The sequence below is a fragment of the Ochotona princeps genome, chromosome 1, assembly GCF_030435755.1.
Source record: "Ochotona princeps isolate mOchPri1 chromosome 1, mOchPri1.hap1, whole genome shotgun sequence".
NCBI lineage: Eukaryota > Metazoa > Chordata > Mammalia > Lagomorpha > Ochotonidae > Ochotona > Ochotona princeps.
In genome coordinates, this window is record NC_080832.1 from 115,258,461 (window position 1) to 115,276,752 (window position 18,292).

The 18,292-nt window shown below is 55.9% G+C and overlaps 1 protein-coding gene across 7 annotated transcripts; it reads left to right on the plus strand.

Annotated features, from left to right (window-relative positions):
* Positions 1-1,012: 1,012 nt before the first annotated feature.
* Positions 1,013-18,077, plus strand: EHMT2 (euchromatic histone lysine methyltransferase 2). Of its 7 annotated transcripts, none has more exons than XM_058665313.1 (28): positions 1,013-1,088; positions 1,738-1,804; positions 1,887-2,105; positions 2,206-2,459; positions 6,805-6,889; positions 6,996-7,036; positions 7,157-7,312; positions 10,199-10,330; positions 10,438-10,552; positions 10,707-10,808; positions 11,014-11,162; positions 11,244-11,387; positions 11,485-11,720; positions 11,801-11,983; positions 12,076-12,158; positions 12,520-12,626; positions 12,727-12,849; positions 12,937-13,038; positions 13,771-13,875; positions 13,977-14,131; positions 14,224-14,391; positions 14,735-14,879; positions 14,991-15,068; positions 15,434-15,549; positions 15,658-15,744; positions 16,828-16,906; positions 17,086-17,261; positions 17,560-18,077. In XM_058665313.1, exons 1-28 carry the CDS (start codon positions 1,047-1,049, stop codon positions 17,738-17,740), a joined length of 3,630 nt encoding a protein of 1,209 aa, XP_058521296.1. In that variant the 5' UTR covers positions 1,013-1,046; the 3' UTR covers positions 17,741-18,077. The 7 variants fall into 7 exon arrangements, with proteins under 7 accessions (XP_058521296.1, XP_058521308.1, XP_058521312.1 ...); XM_058665320.1 differs by lacking the exon at positions 1,013-1,088 and adding an exon at positions 1,612-1,630; XM_058665325.1 differs by lacking the exon at positions 10,707-10,808.
* Positions 18,078-18,292: the final 215 nt, after the last annotated feature.

The window sequence follows — 18,292 nt, forward strand, 5'->3', positions numbered from 1 at the left end:
GCCCAGCAGGAGTAATTGGCAGTCCTGGTAAAGCCTGGGATCAGCTGGTACCAATGCTAGGGCTGGGTTACAGGTGGCTGCGGTGCCCAAAGGAATTGTAAGCTGGAGTCTGGATCTGGGTTTGTTTGCATCTGGGAAAAAGGTTTCATAGTTTCAGGAAAGCTTTCAAAGACCATGAAGTTTGGATCAGGGTGCAAGAAGACTACAATTCCCAGAAAGCTCAGGTTGGTCTTTGCCAAAGAGAACTACAGTTCCCAGAAGGCCTTAAATTTGCCTCAGGTACCCTAGTGCCCAACCGCATACTCTAGTCAAATACTGTTTGTGAAATCCAGTGGGCATTTCCAGGCTGGCCAGTGTGTGAGGCCTAAGAGGGCAGAACCCTCAGTATGCCCTGAGAGCTGTGTATGTTGGTGTACATTATCCGTACGGGAATTATCAGCTGGGCAGCATGAGGTGAGCTCGTGCTGACCAAGTGTGACAAAAACGGTTCCGTAGAGCAAGTGCCTAGTACAGCGGGGCTCACCTGGGTTGCTAGGGCGAGTGGTGGCGTGACAGGCCTGGCTGGCACCCACTGAACCCCAGGTTTTCAAAAGGGAATACGGAGCGGCACACTAGAAGCAGCCAATAGTAAGGGCGTCTTCTGTGCGCCCAGATCTCCCCCGTTCGCTGCTCGTTTAGGACAGCGAGGCCAAAAACTGCGGCCAAGCTTTCTGCGTGGTGACCCAGAAATTAGAAAAAAGCCAGAGGCAGGGGAGGAAGGACACGCAGGCCAGGGAGCAGAGAGGCCAACTCCCCGCTGGGCACCCACGCCGAGGCGGGAATGGGGAAGCTACACTTGCACCCTGCAGAGCTGAGGCCGGGAAGGACAGGAATTGTCCTCTGCGGCCCCCAGCTTAGGCCAGGCGCGGCCATCTCCAAAGGCTCTCTCGGGAGAAAATGGCCAAGGCGGCGATTGCGGCTCCTTTAAGGCCTCTCCCCGCCCGTCCGCCCGCGCCCACGTGACCCGGGGCGGCCGCGCGCCGGCTCGGCCCCCCGCGCAAGCGGCGATGGCGGCGGCGGCGGGAGCTGCAGCGGCGGCGGCCGCCGAGGTGCGGAAGGGGAGGGGGAGAGGCGGGTGCATGCCCGCGCGCGCGCCCGGGGGAAGCGCGCGCCCGTGCAATGCTCCGGGGGTGCAACGGGGCCGGGGGGCCCGGACGGGACTTGCAGCAAACCGGGGGGCCAGCACCGGGGGCGGATGAGGGGACCAGGGGGTGGGAGGTGGGGGGAGTGGGCACGGAGGCGCGCATGCAGCCGCCGGCCGTCCCCGAGTGGGCGGCGGGCGCCGGGGCCCCAGGAGCTCGCGCGAGGGGCACGAGGGGCCGTCCGCCGGGCTGGGGGGCAGCGGGCGCTGGAGGGGTTGGTGCCCGGGGTCCCCGCGGCCTGGGGGACAAAGGGGGAGCGGCGCGTGCAGCCGGGAGGAGGGGGCGGGGCCGGGGCGCGGAGGCCCCGCCCCCTCCCCCTCCTCTGCTCTCGGCCCCAGAGATGCGGGGTCTGCCGAGAGGGAGGGGGTTGATGCGGGCCCGGGGCAGAGGTCGTGCGGCCCCTCCGGGCAGCCGCGGCCGCGGCCGGGGGGGCCCCCATCGAGGCAGAGGTAGGCCCCGGAGCCTCCTCTCTTTGCCCCGGGCCCAGGCGTCCTGGGCCCCCCAGCTGCCTCCCAGGCTGACCAGTCCGCCTGCTGTCGCTTGTCTCCCCTCCCAGGGGGAGGCCCCCGCCGACATGGGGGCGCTTCTGCTGGAGAAGGAGCCCCGAGGAGCCGCGGAGAGAGGTGAGTACGGCAGGAGCCTTCGGCTCTCCCAGCTCAAGGTCCCCGGAGCGCTCAGCCCTGAACTTTTTCTCTTCCTCCACAGTTCACAGCGCCCTGGGGGATGCTCCCCGGAGCGAGGAGACCCTACCCAAGACCACCCCTGAGTCCCTGGAGCCTTCTGGTCCCTCCTCCCCGGCCTCTGTCACTGTCACCGTGGGCGATGAGGGGGCCGACACCCCGATCGGGGCCACGCCGTTCATTGGAGAGGAACCCGAGAATCTGGAGGGAGATGGAGACCTGGCAGGGAGCCGCATGCTGCTGGGTGAGCGTCTGGGCAGCCTTGGGGCGCGGGGTGGGGGAGCCTGCTGACGTTGCCTGCCTTCTCACCCGCACCTCTGTCGGCCCTCCTGTCTGTTTCCTAGGCCATGCCACCAAGTCCTTCCCCTCGTCCCCCAGCAAGGGGGGTGCCTGCCCCAGCCGTGCCAAGATGTCAATGACAGGGGCTGGGAAGTCACCTCCTTCTGTCCAGAGCTTGGCCATGAGGCTGCTGAGTATGCCTGGGGCCCAGGGAACCGCAGCAGCAGGGCCTGAGCCCCCTCCAGCCACCACCAGTCCAGAGGCGCAGCCTAAGGTCCACCGAGCCCGGAAAACCATGTCCAAGCCGGGAAATGGACAGGTAAGGGTTCAGGAGGGGCTTGGGTCGGGAGTGCACAGGGACTTGGAAACCATTAATGGCTTTTTTTTTTCTTGGTTAAGCTTTTAGTAGCTCCTAATTATTTCACAGCTAGTGTTTACCGTGGGCTACTTTGTGTCAGAAAGCTGGGCCGGCCTTAACTATCAACAAACAAGCTCCTCCAGGTGAAGGTGTGCTGAGAGTCAAAGCAGCTGTTAAACAGTTAATCATGCAGCTAATCTTTTCATGACTCTTAGGATAATGAGCACGTGAAGGAATTTGTAACCACCCTTCCTTTTTACCTCAGAGCCAAGCCCCAAGGGAACTTTTTCATCTGTCCTTTGAAACTGCCCTAGTCTGATTTGTGAAGTTTTTAATGGGAATCCCTACTAAGAAAGAGGTGGAGGCCCCAGGATCCCAGAAGTAAAATAATACATCTCTTAAGATGTTTTAATTTATTTGAAAGGCAGAGTTAGAGAGAGGGAGAGATTTGCAACTGCTGGTTCATTCACCAAATGGCCACAATGGCCAGAGCTGGGACGATCCAACTTCCTGTGGGTCTCCCATGCAGGTGCCGGGTTCCAACGCCTTGTTGGACCATCTCTACTACTTTTCACAAGCAGGGAGCTGGATGGGAGGTGGGACATGAACCATGGGATCCTGGCACGTGCAAGACAAGAACTTTAGCTGGGCCTGGTTTCTGGGGTTTTTTTTTTGCTTTTTATTTATTTATTTATTTATTTATTTTCATTACAAAGTTAGAAATACAGAGAAGTACAGAGAGAGAGGAAGATCATCTTCCGTCCGATGATTCACTCCCCAAGTGACCGCAAATGCCGTTGCTGTGCAGATTTGAAGCCAGGAGCCAAAAGCCCCTTCCGGGTCTCCCATGCAAGTGCAGGGTCCCAAAGCTTTGGGCTGTCCTCTCCTGCCACAAAGCAAGGAGCTGGATGGGAAGTGGAGCTGCCGGGATTAGAATCGGCGCCCATATGGTATACCAGCATGTTCAAGGTGAGCACTTTAGCCACTAGGCCACCACGCCGGGCCCAAAGTAAATACATCATAAAGAACCAAATCCAGGGGCTGGGACAGTGGCCTAGCGGCCAAACTCCTCGCCTTGAACACACCGGGATCCCATATGGGCGCTGGTTCTAATCACAACATCTCCACTTCCCATCCAATTCCCTGCTTTTGGCTTGGAAAAGCAGTTGAGGGCCCGGAGGCGTGGCCTAGCGGCTAAAGTCCTCGCCTTGAACGCCCCGGGATCCCATATGGGTGCCGGTTCTGGTCCCGGCAGCTCCACTTCCCATCCAGCTCCCTGCTTGTGGCCTGGGAAAGCAGTCGAGGACGGACCAAGGCATTGGGACCCTGCACCCACGTGGGAGACCTGGAAGAGGTTCCAGGTTCCCGGCTTTGGATCGGCACAGCACCGGCCATTGCGGCTCACTTGAGGAGTGAATCATCAGACGGAAGATCTTCCTCTCTGTGTCTCCACCTCTTTGTATATCTGACTTTGTTATAAAAATAAATCTTAAAAAAAAGAAAAGAAAAGAAAAGAAAAGCAGTCGAGGACAGCCCAAACCCTTTGGACCCTGCACCTGCATTGGAGACCTGGAAGAAGTTTCTGGCTCCTGGCTTCAGATCAGCGTAGCACTGGCCCTTGCGGTCACCTGGGGAGTAAATCATCAGATGGAAGATCTTCCTCTCTGTCTCTCCTCCTCTCTGTATATCTGACTTTGCAATAAAAATAAATATATGTATATTTTTTTAAGATGTATTTATTTGAAAGGCAAAGTTAGACAAGGAGAGAGATTTCCAACTGCTGACTCACTGGAAATGGCTAAACTGGCCAAACCGGACCAAGCTGAAGCCAGGGCCTGGAGCTTCTTCCAGGTCTCCCTGGATGATGCGGCCCAATGCTTAGGTCTTCCTTCACTGAAAAATCAGGTTCGAGGCTCCAGGTTTCATTGCATTCTGGGTGTGGTTTCTGGCCTCAGTCAAGGTCTTCTTACTTTTAACTTTTTTTTTTTTTAAGATTTATTTGTTTTATTACAAAGTCAGATATACAGAGAGGAGGAGAGACAGAGAGGAAGATCTTCCATCCGATTATTCACTCCTCAAGTGTGCCGCAACGGGCCGGTGCGCGCCGATCCGAAGCCGGAAACCTGGAACCTCCTCCGGGTCTCCCATGCGGGTGCAGGGTCCCAATGCCTTGGGCCGTCCTCGACTGCTTTCCCAGGCCACAAGCAGGGAGCTGGATGGGAAGTGGAGCTGCCGGGATTAGAACTGGCTCCCATATGGGATCCCGGTGTGTTCAAGGCGAGGACTTTAGCCGCTAGGCCACGCCTCCGGGCCCATTACTTTTAACTTTTTCCTTGTGTTAGACTGTGTATAACATAAAGTTTACCGTCTAAACTACTGTTATTTGCTTCTTTGTTTATTTGAAAGTTCAGAGGTGAAAGACAGATCATTTCACCTGCTGCTGCTCCACTTCCCAAATGGTCAGAATGGCCAGGACTGGTTTAGGCCAAAATTAGGAGCTTCTTCAGGGTCTCCCCTGTGAGTACAGGGCCAAACTTTTTTTTTTAAGATTTTATTTATTTATTTTTTTGTATTAGAAAGCCAGATATACATAGAGGAGGAGACACAGAGAGGAAGATCTTCTAGCCGATGATTCACTCCCCAAGTGAGCGCAACGGCCGGTGCGCGCCGATTCGAAGCCGGAAACCTGGAACCTCCTCTGGGTCTCCCACGCGGGTGCAGGGTCCCAAGGCTTTGGGCCGTCCTCGACTGCTTTCCCAGGCCACAAGCAGGGAGCTGGATGGGAAGTGGAGCTGCCGGGATTAGAACCGGCGCCCATATGGGATCCCGGGGCGTTCAGGGCGAGGACTTTAGCCGCTAGGCCACGCTGCCGGGGCCTGTACAGGGCCAAACTTTACTGTTCTCCCAGGCACAGTAGCGGGGACCTGGGTTGGAAATAGAATCGAACTAGTTCTCATATGGGATGTTGGCAGTGCATACAGCAGCTTAATGCACTACGCCACAGCACCATCCTCCTCATAACTACTTCTAAGCAGGTAATGGTCTAGTCTTAAATATGCTGATATGCAACGAGCGGTGTCTTTCAACTTGTAAAAATGAAACTTATGGCCCGGCGTGGTGGCCTAGTGGCTAAAGTCCTCGCCTTGAATGTTCCGGGATCCCATATGGGTGCCAGTGCTAATTCCAGCACCCCCACTTCCCATCCAGCTCCCTGCTTGTGGCCTGGGAAAGCAGTTGAAGACGGCCCAAAGCTTTGGGACCCTGCACCCGCGTGGGAGACCTGGAAGAGGTTCCTGGTTCCTACCTTCAGGTTGGCACAGCATCAGCCATTGCGGTCACTTGGGGAGTGAATAATCGGACAGAAGATCTTCCTCTCTGTCTCTTCTCCTCTCTTTATATCTGACTTTGCAATAAAAATAAAATATATAAATGTTAAAAAAAAAATGAACTTAGTAAACGGTAACACCCCTATTCTCTCCCAAGCCCCGCAACTGCTACTCTTAGTTCTGAGATTGAAGTCTTTTATAAGAGTAGTTAAAGTCTGTAGGAAAATGCATATTATGAAAGTACTGCACCTGGGCTTCAATTTCTTCATGCTGAAATATACTTGAAAATTTTATTTGAAAGAGAGAGAGACAAAGATCATGCAGTGATTCACTCCACAAATGCCAGGCTGGGCCAGACTATTGCCGCTAACCTGGAGCTCCGTCCAGGTCTCCCACATGGGTGGCAGGGGCTGCGTGCTTAGGGTGTCACCTGCTGCCACCTAGGAGCTGGGTGAAAGGCAGAGAAACTGGGCACTCCGATAGGTGATGAGTGCATCCCAAGCAGTGACTTCACTGCTGCAAGTACAAACCCCAATAATTGTCTTTGGGTTCCATTGTGAAGTGCAGCATTTGTGTTTGGGGGACTGTCCATGTCGTGGTATTGCCTCCTTCCTCTTTATGAGAAATAAATATTCCAATAGGGTGGGCAGCTGGCTCTAGGACCCTCACCTCCAGGTGGGGTCATGAACACCCTCCCATGCATTGCTGTCTGGGTGACACAGCTCATGCTGTATACAAAGTTATTAGTTTGTTGTTTGCGGACTAATGACAAGGAAAAGTCTAGTTACCAGCATGGTTTTTCCTTTACTCCAATATTTCTATGTGTGGTTGATCCCAGAGCCAACTGGATGTTGCATGTGTCTGCTGATCCATCGGTAAACATTTGGTTGTTCCTTGCTTCTCCCCTGCTGGGCACCAGACTGATCCTAGCAGACCGGGCAGGTGCTTCCTGACCCTAACTGTGCCCTCCTTGTCCCCAGCCCCCGGTACCTGAGAAGCGGCCTCCTGAAGTGCAGCATTTCCGCATGAGCGACGATGTCCACTCGCTGGGGAAGGTGACCTCCGGTCAGTGCCCTGTGCCATTGCTGTCCCCTGCCCCGTTTACGGATGCAGCATGTCCTGAGGATTCAGGGTGCAGCTTCACTTTTTCCCTTTTTCTTTCTCCCCCCAGAAGTGGCCAAAAGGAGGAAGCTGAACACGGGAGGTGGCCTGGTGAGCAGCAGAGCAGGGAGCAAGGCAGCCCCCTACCAGGGCTGCACCCTGTGCTCTGGGAAGGTGGGGGGCAGGGGCGGGAGACCACCAGTGGCCTCAGTTTCTCTCATCTTTTCCTAGGCAGAGGAGTTGGGTTCTACTCGGGGTTCAGGAGAGGTGACCCTGGAGAAGGGGGACCACAGGTCCCTGGAGGAGTGGGAGACAGTGGTGGGCGACGACTTCAGTCTCTACTATGACTCCTACTCTGTGGATGAGCGCGTGGACTCGGACAGCAAGGTGGGCCAGCCGCCCTCCCCACCAGCACCCCCAGTCCAGGGCTCACTCCAGGCTGTCCTTTGTTCTGAGCACCTCATTCCAGAGCGTCCCACAGCCCCTCGCTGCCAGCACCCTGTCGCTGTCGCTCTGCATCCCGCTGTGCTATCTGTGTATGTTTTGCTTTCTCCCTTGTTCTATATCTGGCTTTAACATTTCATCATGGAAACTCCCAAGGATACACCAGAAAAAAGGGTGAACCCCTGGTTACCGATGTGCAGTTCCAGTGGGCTTTAGTACCAGCCCATTATTAACACCCAGCCAGCCTGGACCTATCTATTCTTTCCTTGATACACATGGACAGAATCATTTAGTGTTTTATCTACTTGAGAGAGCCCTTTCATTTTCTGGCTTACTGACCAAATGCCCACAGCTGTCAGGGTTGGGTCATGCAGAAACTAGGACTTTACCTCCCAAAGACATGGCAGGGACCCACGCACTTGAACTCGCACTTGAACCATCTTCTGCTGCCTTCCCAGGTACATTGGCAAGGAGCTGGATTGGAAACAGAGCAGGCAGTTTCAAACCGGCATCCTTGATACGGGATGTTTGCATTGCAAATGTCAGCTTACCATGCCACACTCACCACAACTCTAGCCCCAGCTGGATTATTTTAAAACAAAAATTCCAGTCATCCTTTTTTTTTTTAAGATTGATTTTTTTTTTTATGCGGAATTTACATTGAAGGAGAGACAGAGGCTCACTTTCCAAATGGCTGTAAAGGCTGGAACTGAGCCAATCCAGCTATGGCTGGAAGGTGCCTCTTCCAGGTCTCCCATACAGGTACAGAATTACAAGGTTTTGGGCAATTTTGTACTGCTTTCTGAGGCCATAAGCAGGGAGCTTGATGGAAAATGGGGCAGCTGGAACATAAACCAATGCCCATATGGGATTCTAGCACTTGCTGGCCAGAGGACTGCCCAATTGAGCCATTGCATCAGCCTTCCTCAGTTGTCATGTGTTATCCAGTAGCATTTCCATATGAATCTCTACACATAAGCTTGCTTTTTGTTTAACAGTCCTGAAAAATTAGTGGTGGGTTTTTTTTTTTTTTTTTTTGAAGATTTACTTGTTATTGGAAAAGCAGAGATGAGATACAGAGAGAAAGATCTTCCATCCGCTGGTTCACTCTCCCAAGTAGCCACAATGGCCAGAGCTGAGCCAATCCGAAGAAGCCAGGAGCCAGGAGCTTCTGCGATCTCCCTTGCGGGTACAGGGTACCAAGGCTTTGGGCAGTCCTCTACTGCTTTCCCAGGCCACAAGCAGGGAGCTGGATGGGAAGTGGAGCAGCCAGAATTAGAACCAGTGCCCATATAGTATCCCAGTGTGTTCAAGGCGAGGACTTTAGCTGCAAGGCTACTGTGCTACCCCCAGTGATGATTTTTTAATATCACATATCAGTCTTAACATTTCTTCAGTTCATGAGTGGTCCAGATGGGGTCCACCTGTTAGTTTGATTGACATTTGTCTTAGGTCTCTCTTATATGGACATGGGTTACATCATCTTCTAAAACCTTGTTCTCACCATTCACCTACTGAAGAAGTCAGGTTCCTTGTCGTGTGTGGAAGCTGGCTAGTGGGGTGGGGATGGACGTGTGCCTGTCTACCCAGTGTTACCTTGTACAGAGACTTGATCAAGTACCGTGGACAGTGGGTGTGTGCACCTACCATTGCCTTGCCAGGAAGCACAGGATGTCTGGCCCTTTGTCTTGTTAGGAACCTTGAGATTGACGTGTGGGTTCAGATGAAGTCGACTTGGCCCCTTCACTATGATGTCCATGATAGCTTCATCACATGTTGTTGGTGTTTGTCCTTACTTGGTTTTTCAGATTTTCTTTTTTTATTATTATTCTAAAGGCAGAGTTAGGAGAGACAGAGCTCTTCCATCTGCTGGTTGACAGCCATCTGGAGGCTGGAGGCTGCAGCTTCCAGGTCTCCCATGTTGGGACAGGAGCCCAAGCTCTTGGGTCATCCTTTGCTGTTTTCGCAGGCTATTTGCAGGGAGCTGGATTAGAAGTGAAACAGCCAGGGCTGGAACTGGCACCCATATGGGATATTGATGCCACAGTGGAGGTTTAGCCTTCTGTGTCATGGCACTGGCCCCTTGTGTTTGGTTTTTAATTGATGTAAGGTTTGGAGAAAGAGGACTCCCATTTCTGTTAGTTCATTCCCCAGGTGCCTGACCTGGGCCTGGCTGAAGCTGGGACCTCAGCGCAGGTCTCCCCCAGGGATGACAGGGAGCTTTGTGCTTGAGTCACACCCTGCTACCTCTCAGGGTGCACGTTAGCAAGAAAAGTGACTTGGGACTCTAATCCAGGCACTCTGACATGAGTACAGATATCCCAGATGGTGTCTTAGCCCCAGGCCAAAGGTGCACCTGCCATCTAGTATTACAACAGTCATTGGTATCCTTGCCAGTTTGGGAACTTCATAACAATGACATTGCACTTTATGTTTGTTTCCTATAACTTTTTTTTTAAGTTATTGCATTGTCAAGAGTCACACACATTGTTGTGTGAGGGATCTTAAAGTTCATGGAAAATGGATATTATAAAGAAATGACGTGCCTCCCTTTTTTTGCCATGGACTTTAACTACCCTCCTGTGTAGCCATAGCAGCTTTTTTTCACTGCTGTGTAATATTCTGTGTCTGGCCTTTCCCAGCCCTCTCCCTTACCTTCTACCTGCACTTACCTCCTCCAAGGAGCCCTCCCTGATTGATGGTGGCAGCAGGAACGATATTGTTCATCCCACCCTTTTGGGTTCAGGGGCTTGGATTTGTCCCATTCTCCTCTTTTCCCTCCTTCTCCTGGAAGTGGTCACTGTTTCCCAATGCGTTTTCCTCTCCCAGTCTGAAGTTGAAGCTCTGGCAGAACAACTGAGTGAAGAGGAGGAAGAAGAGGAAGAGGAAGAAGAGGAGGAAGAGGAGGAGGAGGAAGAAGAAGAGGAGGAAGATGAGGAATCGGGCAACCAGTCAGATAGGGTACTAGCCGGATGTTGGCACCCATGGAGGAGCAAGGGATTGAGTCCTCATGGGAGGGGAGGTGTGATGTCAAGAGGCCCCTGGGCCCTGACTCTGTCTCCCCCCAGAGTGGCTCCAGTGGGCGACGCAAAGCCAAGAAGAAGTGGCGGAAGGACAGCCCCTGGGTGAAGCCGACTCGGAAACGCCGAAAGCGCGAGCCACCGCGGGCTAAGGAGCCACGAGGTGAGGGGGCTCCTCTGCTTCTGGGTACCCTCCTCCAGCCCCCTCCCGGCCCCAGAGAGCGTGCATGACCATGGCACTCGCGCGCATCCCTGCATGTACCCACATGCCCAGGCACCGTGAGCTCCCACTCTCACCCTCTCTGTCTCTGTGTCAGGAGTGAATGGTGTGGGCTCCTCAGGCCCCAGTGAGTACATGGAGGTCCCTCTGGGGTCCCTGGAGCTGCCCAGCGAGGGGACCCTCTCCCCCAACCACGCTGGTAATTGCCAATCCCCGACAGGGAGCCACCAGGGGGCGCCCTCAGGGCCTGAGGGAATGGGGAGGAGGGAAACCACTGCTGAGGCCGGGGTGTCTGTGGTCAGACTGGGGTTTCTGGAGAATGGGGGGAGAGGTAGGGTGGGAGTGAAAGGACTACAGGGGGCACAAAGGGCATGGCACCTCTCATTTCCCTGTCTCTGTCCAAGGGGTGTCCAATGACACGTCTTCACTGGAGACAGAACGAGGCTTTGAGGAGCTGCCCCTGTGTAGTTGCCGCATGGAGGCCCCCAAGATTGACCGCATCAGCGAGAGAGCAGGTCACAAGTGCATGGCCACTGAAAGCGTGGATGGAGAGGTGGGCCTTGCGGGGCCACTGGGAGGGTTGTGGGGCTCCCACCCCTCAGGCCTCAGCCTCACGGTGTCTCCCTGCCTGCAGCTATCGGGATGCAATGCTGCCATCCTCAAGCGGGAGACCATGAGGCCATCAAGCCGTGTGGCGCTCATGGTGCTCTGTGAGACCCACCGCGCCCGCATGGTCAAGCACCACTGCTGCCCGGGCTGTGGCTACTTCTGCACTGCGGTGAGTGGCAGAAGCTCCCGTGGGCTTGTGGCTCTGGTCGGGGACATAGGGGAGGGTCTCTCTGCACTTGACCCCATCATTTCCCAACCCTCACCAGGGCACCTTCCTGGAGTGCCATCCTGACTTCCGTGTGGCCCACCGCTTCCACAAAGCCTGTGTGTCCCAGCTGAATGGCATGGTCTTCTGTCCCCACTGTGGGGAGGATGCCTCTGAAGCCCAGGAGGTGACCATCCCCCGAGGCGATGGTGTTACATCCCCAGCTGGCACTGCAGCCCCTCTGCCCCCAACCCTGGCCCAGGATGCCCCTGGGAGAGCAGACACTTCCCAGCCCAGGTAATGACTGACTGCTGTGGGTCCTCCTCCTCCCTCCCCATGGTCCCCAGACAACCAACACCTTCTCCTGCCTTCCATAGCGCCCGAATGCGTGGGCACGGGGAGCCACGACGTCCACCCTGTGACCCCCTGGCTGACACCATCGACAGTTCTGGGCCCTCTTTGACCCTGCCCAGTGGGGGCTGCCTGTCAGCTGTGGGGCTGCCACCAGGGCCAGGCCGAGAGGCCCTGGAAAAGGCTCTGGTCATCCAGGAGTCAGAGAGGTAAGTTGGGTGTGTGGCAAGGGGTAGGTAGGCAGACGGGGCTGGGGCCAAAGGAGCAGGTGTGTGAACATCTTCTGTGTCTCACGTGGTAGGAGGAAGAAGCTCCGGTTCCACCCCCGGCAGCTGTACCTGTCAGTGAAGCAGGGGGAGCTGCAGAAAGTGATCCTCATGCTGTGTGAGTACACCACTTGTAGCTCCCACCCCAACATCCTCGTCCTGTGGGATGCTGGGCTCCAGGGAGGATAGCCAACAGGGTGCAGTGGGGTGGCTTGGAAGCTGGGGATGCGGGTGACATCTGGGTGCCTGGAGCTGAGCTGCAGACATTGAGTGCCTTGCCCACGTGTGATGGTCCTGAACTCGGGCACAGCTGAGAGTCCCAGCCCCTTGCTAACCAAGTGCTGCACCGAGAAAGAATGCTAGGAGGGGCATGATCCGGGTTGGGACCCCCATGAAACCTTCCCACAGGAAGTGCCGCCTGCCCCCTAGCTTACTTACCACCTGTCCCCACCTCCCGGTGTGGCGGGTTTTCCCCACAGTGGACAACCTGGACCCCAACTTCCAGAGTGACCAGCAGAGCAAGCGCACACCCCTGCACGCGGCCGCCCAGAAGGGCTCTGTGGAGATCTGCCATGTGCTGCTGCAGGTCAGCACAGGCCTGGCCCTCTGCCTCACTGACTGGGCCTTGGGACCCCTCCCCCACCCTGCGCCTCCCCGGTGCCAGCCCCTGTGCTCCCTCCTCGCAGGCTGGAGCTAACATCAATGCAGTGGACAAGCAGCAGCGGACGCCCCTGATGGAGGCTGTGGTGCACAACCACCTGGACGTGGCCCGCTACATGGTGCAGCGCGGCGGCTGCGTGTACAGCAAGGTGCTGGGGCCAAGCCGGCCATGGGCAGGATGGTCTCTGGGGCAGGTGAGGGTCAGTCATCCTCACCTGCCCCCGTGTCTCCCTCAGGAAGAGGATGGCTCCACCTGCCTCCACCATGCAGCCAAGATTGGGAACCTGGAGATGGTCAGCCTGTTGCTCAGCACGGGACAAGTGGATGTCAATGCCCAGGTCAGCGGCCTGGGTGCCTGGGCTCTGCCTGGGCTCTGGGTCCCCTTCGCCTGTCCTCTGATGTCCCCCTGTACTGTCTCACTCTACTTGAGTCTATCCACATCTTTTCCTCTTTGTACTTCTCCCCACATTTTTCTGGTTTTTTGCTCTTTATCTGTTTTCCAGATGAACTCCTGCTTTAATTTGTAAAAGGTCAGGTTTTAGATTTCTAAAAGGAAATCTAAGGAATCCTTAGATTCCTGGGTCTTACATTGGATGCATTTTTATTATTTTCGTTCTTACTGTTGTTGAAATTGCTCCTTCTGTGGCCTTGGACATGACCAGCAGCCTTTGAAAACCTCCAACCTTCCACCTTTCAGCATCCGTCCTACCCTGGACTTGGACTATCTCATGTTGCTGAGAAATCTGGGTCCTTAACATGAGAAATGTTTTCTAGAAAAGGTGATTTGTGACTTCCATGTCACACCCTTACTCCTGGGTTATGACCCATGGAACTTTGGAGCTGGCAGGCTTAAGAAATACGTGTGTTTTCATTGTTTTGTTTTTGAGAAGGTGCTCAGTTAGTTGTCTCTGCATTCTTGGAGAGCACACTTTGTTGGTTCAGTCAACAGCTTGAGGCTGGAGGAGCTGGGACTCTGTCTTGGTCAGGCTCTGCAGTGTGTGTTCCGGCCACTATGCTGCTTCGGGGATAGGGCTAGCTGTCCACCACCCTCACTCCCCTCCTGCCCACAGGACAGCGGCGGGTGGACGCCCATCATCTGGGCCGCAGAACACAAACACATTGAAGTGATCCGCATGCTGCTGACACGGGGTGCTGACGTCACACTTACTGACAATGTGAGTAGCAGTCATGGGGGCAGGGAAAGCTGGGGACAGCTCCAGGTCTTCTGGAGAGCTCCAGCCACCTGCAACCTGCCCTCCTGCCCTCCCCCCGCCAGGAGGAGAATATCTGTCTGCATTGGGCCTCCTTCACTGGCAGCGCTGCCATTGCCGAGGTCCTCCTGAATGCCCGCTGCGACCTGCATGCCGTCAACTACCATGGGGACACGCCGCTGCACATCGCGGCCCGGGAGAGCTACCACGACTGCGTGCTGTGAGGCTCGCCCCAAGCCCTGGCTTACCCTACCTACACCCTGCCTCTTGCAGTCCCTCATGGCACAGATGGCTCTCTGTCCTCACCCTTAGGTTGTTCCTTTCACGTGGGGCCAACCCTGAGCTACGTAATAAGGAGGGGGACACAGCATGGGACCTGACCCCTGAACGCTCCGACGTGTGGTTTGCACTCCAGCTCAACCGCAAGCTCCGGCTCGGGGTGGGGAACCGCGCCATCCGCACTGAGAAGATTATCTGCCGGTGAGCCCACCCTGCCTGGATCCTGTGGACTCCTAGCCATGACCTTCATTCCCCCTGGAGCAGGGCTGGCAAATCCAGTAACTCAGAGGAGGATGCCAGTTGTGTGAGGATTTTAGAGGACACATGTACGCTTAGCTAGTATACACCTGCAGCTGCAGTACTTGGGATGTACTTACACTAAAGTGTTATTCCTTGTTCACGTGAAATTCTAGTTGAGTTGAACATCCTGCATTATATCAGGCAGACTTCTTACCCACACCCTGCTGAATCTCCCAAACCGCCTGCCTAGGGAGCCCCTCACCCCTTGTCCCAGGTCTCAGCCCCATCTCCCCCTTTGCTGCAGGGATGTGGCTCGAGGCTATGAGAACGTGCCCATTCCCTGCGTCAACGGAGTGGATGGGGAACCCTGCCCCGAGGATTACAAGTACATCTCGGAGAACTGCGAGACCTCCACCATGAACATTGACCGCAACATCACCCACCTGCAGGTGCGTGCAGCCCTGGGCCCCCCGTGTGGTGTGAGCACCTCAGCCTGGGTAACACCGGCTGCAGAGATACCGGGCGCCCAGGCCGAGCCAGCCCTTTGCCTCTGCTTGCAGCATTGCACGTGTGTGGACGACTGCTCCAGCTCCAACTGCCTGTGCGGCCAGCTCAGCATCCGATGCTGGTATGACAAGGTGGGTGCCCCACATCTGCCCGCAGGGGTGCTGCTGCTGCTTCCCAGGAGTTGGCCTCCACAGTATACTCCCTGTAATTTTGTTCCTCACCTGCTGCCCTGTGAGGGGAATGATAGAGAGGGCAGGGCGAGGCCTGGGCCCATGCCAGGTCTGAGGTGAACCTGTGCCCCAAGTATGCAAATCAAGGACAATGCTTGTGTGCATTTCTGGCTCTCTGGCTCAGAGCTTGTATGTGTGTGGCCTCCCTGTCCTTCCCGACTCCAGACTGGGGTCCTCAGTGACTTTCTCCATGGAGGCCTGGGGGTCCTGGATAGCCGAGTGGACCCGTACAGAAACCACTTCCCTCCCCTCCCTCTGCGTCCCAGGATGGGCGGCTGCTCCAGGAATTTAACAAGATCGAGCCCCCTCTGATTTTCGAGTGTAACCAGGCATGCTCCTGCTGGAGAAACTGCAAGAACCGGGTGGTGCAGAGCGGCATCAAGTGAGCCCCTGCCTCTCCAGTCCCCTCCCCCACCCTACTTCCCCCTCCCCAGGGCACCACCGCCACCCAAGTTCCCTGCACCAACCCCATCCTGTCTCCCACCGCCAGGGTGCGCCTGCAGCTCTACCGAACAGCCAAGATGGGCTGGGGGGTCCGCGCCCTGCAGACCATCCCCCAGGGGACCTTCATCTGCGAGTGAGTCAGCAGGGGTTACCCTGGCACCTAGGGAAGACACTACCGCCTCCCAGGCTCGCTCCCTACCCTCCTCGGCAACAGGCCCTGGCCTCTCCTGACCCCTCTACCACCAAGGACCACAGTGTCGCCACTATGCCTACATCGCAACCCTCTCCCTCACGTCTCCCCTCCCCCATCTCAGTGGGTTCCTGCATCACACACAACCTTCCTAGCTGGTGAAAGTACCCATTTAGAGACAACCTGGATTCTGCTGCTGGCTGGCCTTGGCCGGGTTTCTCATTCTCTCTGAGTCATGTTTTTCTTGTCTGTCAAATGGACAGGGCAGCAGCTGCCTTTGTGTGAGCCCCCTTGGGGGCCTGGCACTCTCATATCAGCTTTCTCTGCCAACTACTTGGGATCTAGCTAGACCATGCCTGAATCCTAGGTCTTTGGAGTCCCGTCTGCCTGTTCAAGGGCCCCTTGCCAGCCCCAGGTCTCAGCTTCTGCTCCCTCCGCTCGCAGCTGTTCCCAGCCAGAGTCCGCCATCACCCTCACCCTTGGTGGTCCGTGCTCTGTCCACCTTGTTAGAACACCCCAACTCCCTTAGCAACATCCATGTCTCTGACTGGCTTATTCATATTTCCTCTTCATCAGCTCCTCTTCCTCTGCCATCAGATGCTTGTCTTGTCTCCAACTGGGCTGTGTGCATCACTTACCACCTGCTGGGTGGTTTCCAGTACACAAGCCATCAAGCCCACTGACTTCCACACCTCAACCAGCTGCCCCAGCTACTAATCCCTGTAACCACAGAGGCTCGGCCACCTACACAGCTTACAGCCTCTCCACGGCTTCCTGACTTCCCGCCCAGAGCTTTCACCACCCTGCAATCCTGTTATTCCGGTGTTTAGTGGGTACCCCAGCTGGCAGGCAGGGCAATGTCCCCTGTTTATAGTGTCCACTCCCCTTCTGGGCCCTCTGTGTCCAGCCCCAGTATGTGGACCTGTGAGTCTGTGGACAGAACAAGGCAGCTGACAGTGGCAAAGAGCCTGGGGCTGCCTCCTGTGACCCGTGCTCACTTCAGAACCACCAATTCCTGCCCTGTAGGTATGTTGGGGAGCTTATCTCTGATGCTGAGGCCGACGTCCGGGAGGATGATTCTTACCTCTTCGACTTAGACAATAAGGTGCGCCGGAGATCCCTCTGGCCCTGTCCCTGGGCCACCAGAGGCTAGCTCTCTGGAGCCTCCTGAGAAATCAGCAGCTGGAAACCCGGGAGGAAGGACTGGATAGATAGAGGGATAAGGCTGGTCAGCCTTGCAACTCAGGTGTATGTAAAGATGACACATCCCTGCCCTCACACCAGGACGGAGAGGTCTACTGCATTGATGCCCGTTACTATGGCAACATCAGCCGCTTCATCAACCACCTGTGTGACCCCAACATCATCCCTGTCCGCGTTTTTATGCTGCACCAAGATCTGCGGTTTCCACGCATCGCCTTCTTCAGTTCGCGCGACATCCGGACTGGAGAGGAACTAGGGTGAGGCGTCTCAGGGCTCCATTGGAAGGGCGGGAGACGCAGCAGCCCGGGCTAGCGGCTGCAGTGTGCCTGCCTTCCAGGACTGAGTGTACATGGTGCCCCTGGGGCGCACTAAGGCAGCCCTAAGCCTCATGGAATGATTCACCGAAGTTTGGGGGAGGAGGGCAAGATGCGCATTTCTAGCAAATTGTCACGCGGACAGCTCAAGTGCACACAGGAGGAACCTGTGTATACCCTTGTAGTGCATCTGGGTGGGGTGGGGCAGCTGCAGCCCCTCAAGTTCCTGTGCTCCTGACAGATTTGACTACGGTGACCGCTTCTGGGACATCAAAAGCAAATATTTCACGTGCCAGTGTGGCTCTGAGAAGTGCAAGCACTCAGCTGAGGCCATCGCCCTGGAGCAGAGCCGCCTGGCCCGAATGGATCCTCACCCCGAGCTGCTGCCCGAGCTCGGCTCCCTGCCCCCCGTCAGCACCTGAGCCTGGACCAAACCCGCTGACCCTGTCCCCCAGTGCCACCCTGGAAGGCCAGCAGCCCAGCCACCTCTGCCACCTGCTGCTCACAGCCCTCCTCTCCTCTACTGCCCCTCCACACGTTCCTCCAGCAGACACCCCAGCCAGGCCCTGGAGGTCTGACAGCCCCCCCGACTCCCAGAGCTGGTTCCTTCCTGGGAAGGTGATGTCAGGGCTGGCCAACCCCTGCTCCCCACCTCCACTGAAATTTGATGAATTGAAATTGGGCCTCAATGCCAACTGGTTCCCCTTGATCTCAGTAAACGCTGGGTTTGGTAATAAACTGTCTAGGTAATTGTTGCCAGAAAGCAAGGAGGAAGGACATACACGGGGAAATGTGGGTCCAAGGGGCAGCACACTGTGGGAAGCGGGTGGACAGGTGTGGCCACTGTGGACAGGGGCCCAGTGGAGCAGTGGGGAGAGGCAAGCCCTGGCAGCAGGGTCTGGCTGGTCAGCCAAAAGGCAAATCTGAACACTTAATCTTTGGTGGGGAGAGCGTGGGCCAGAGTGCCAGGCTGG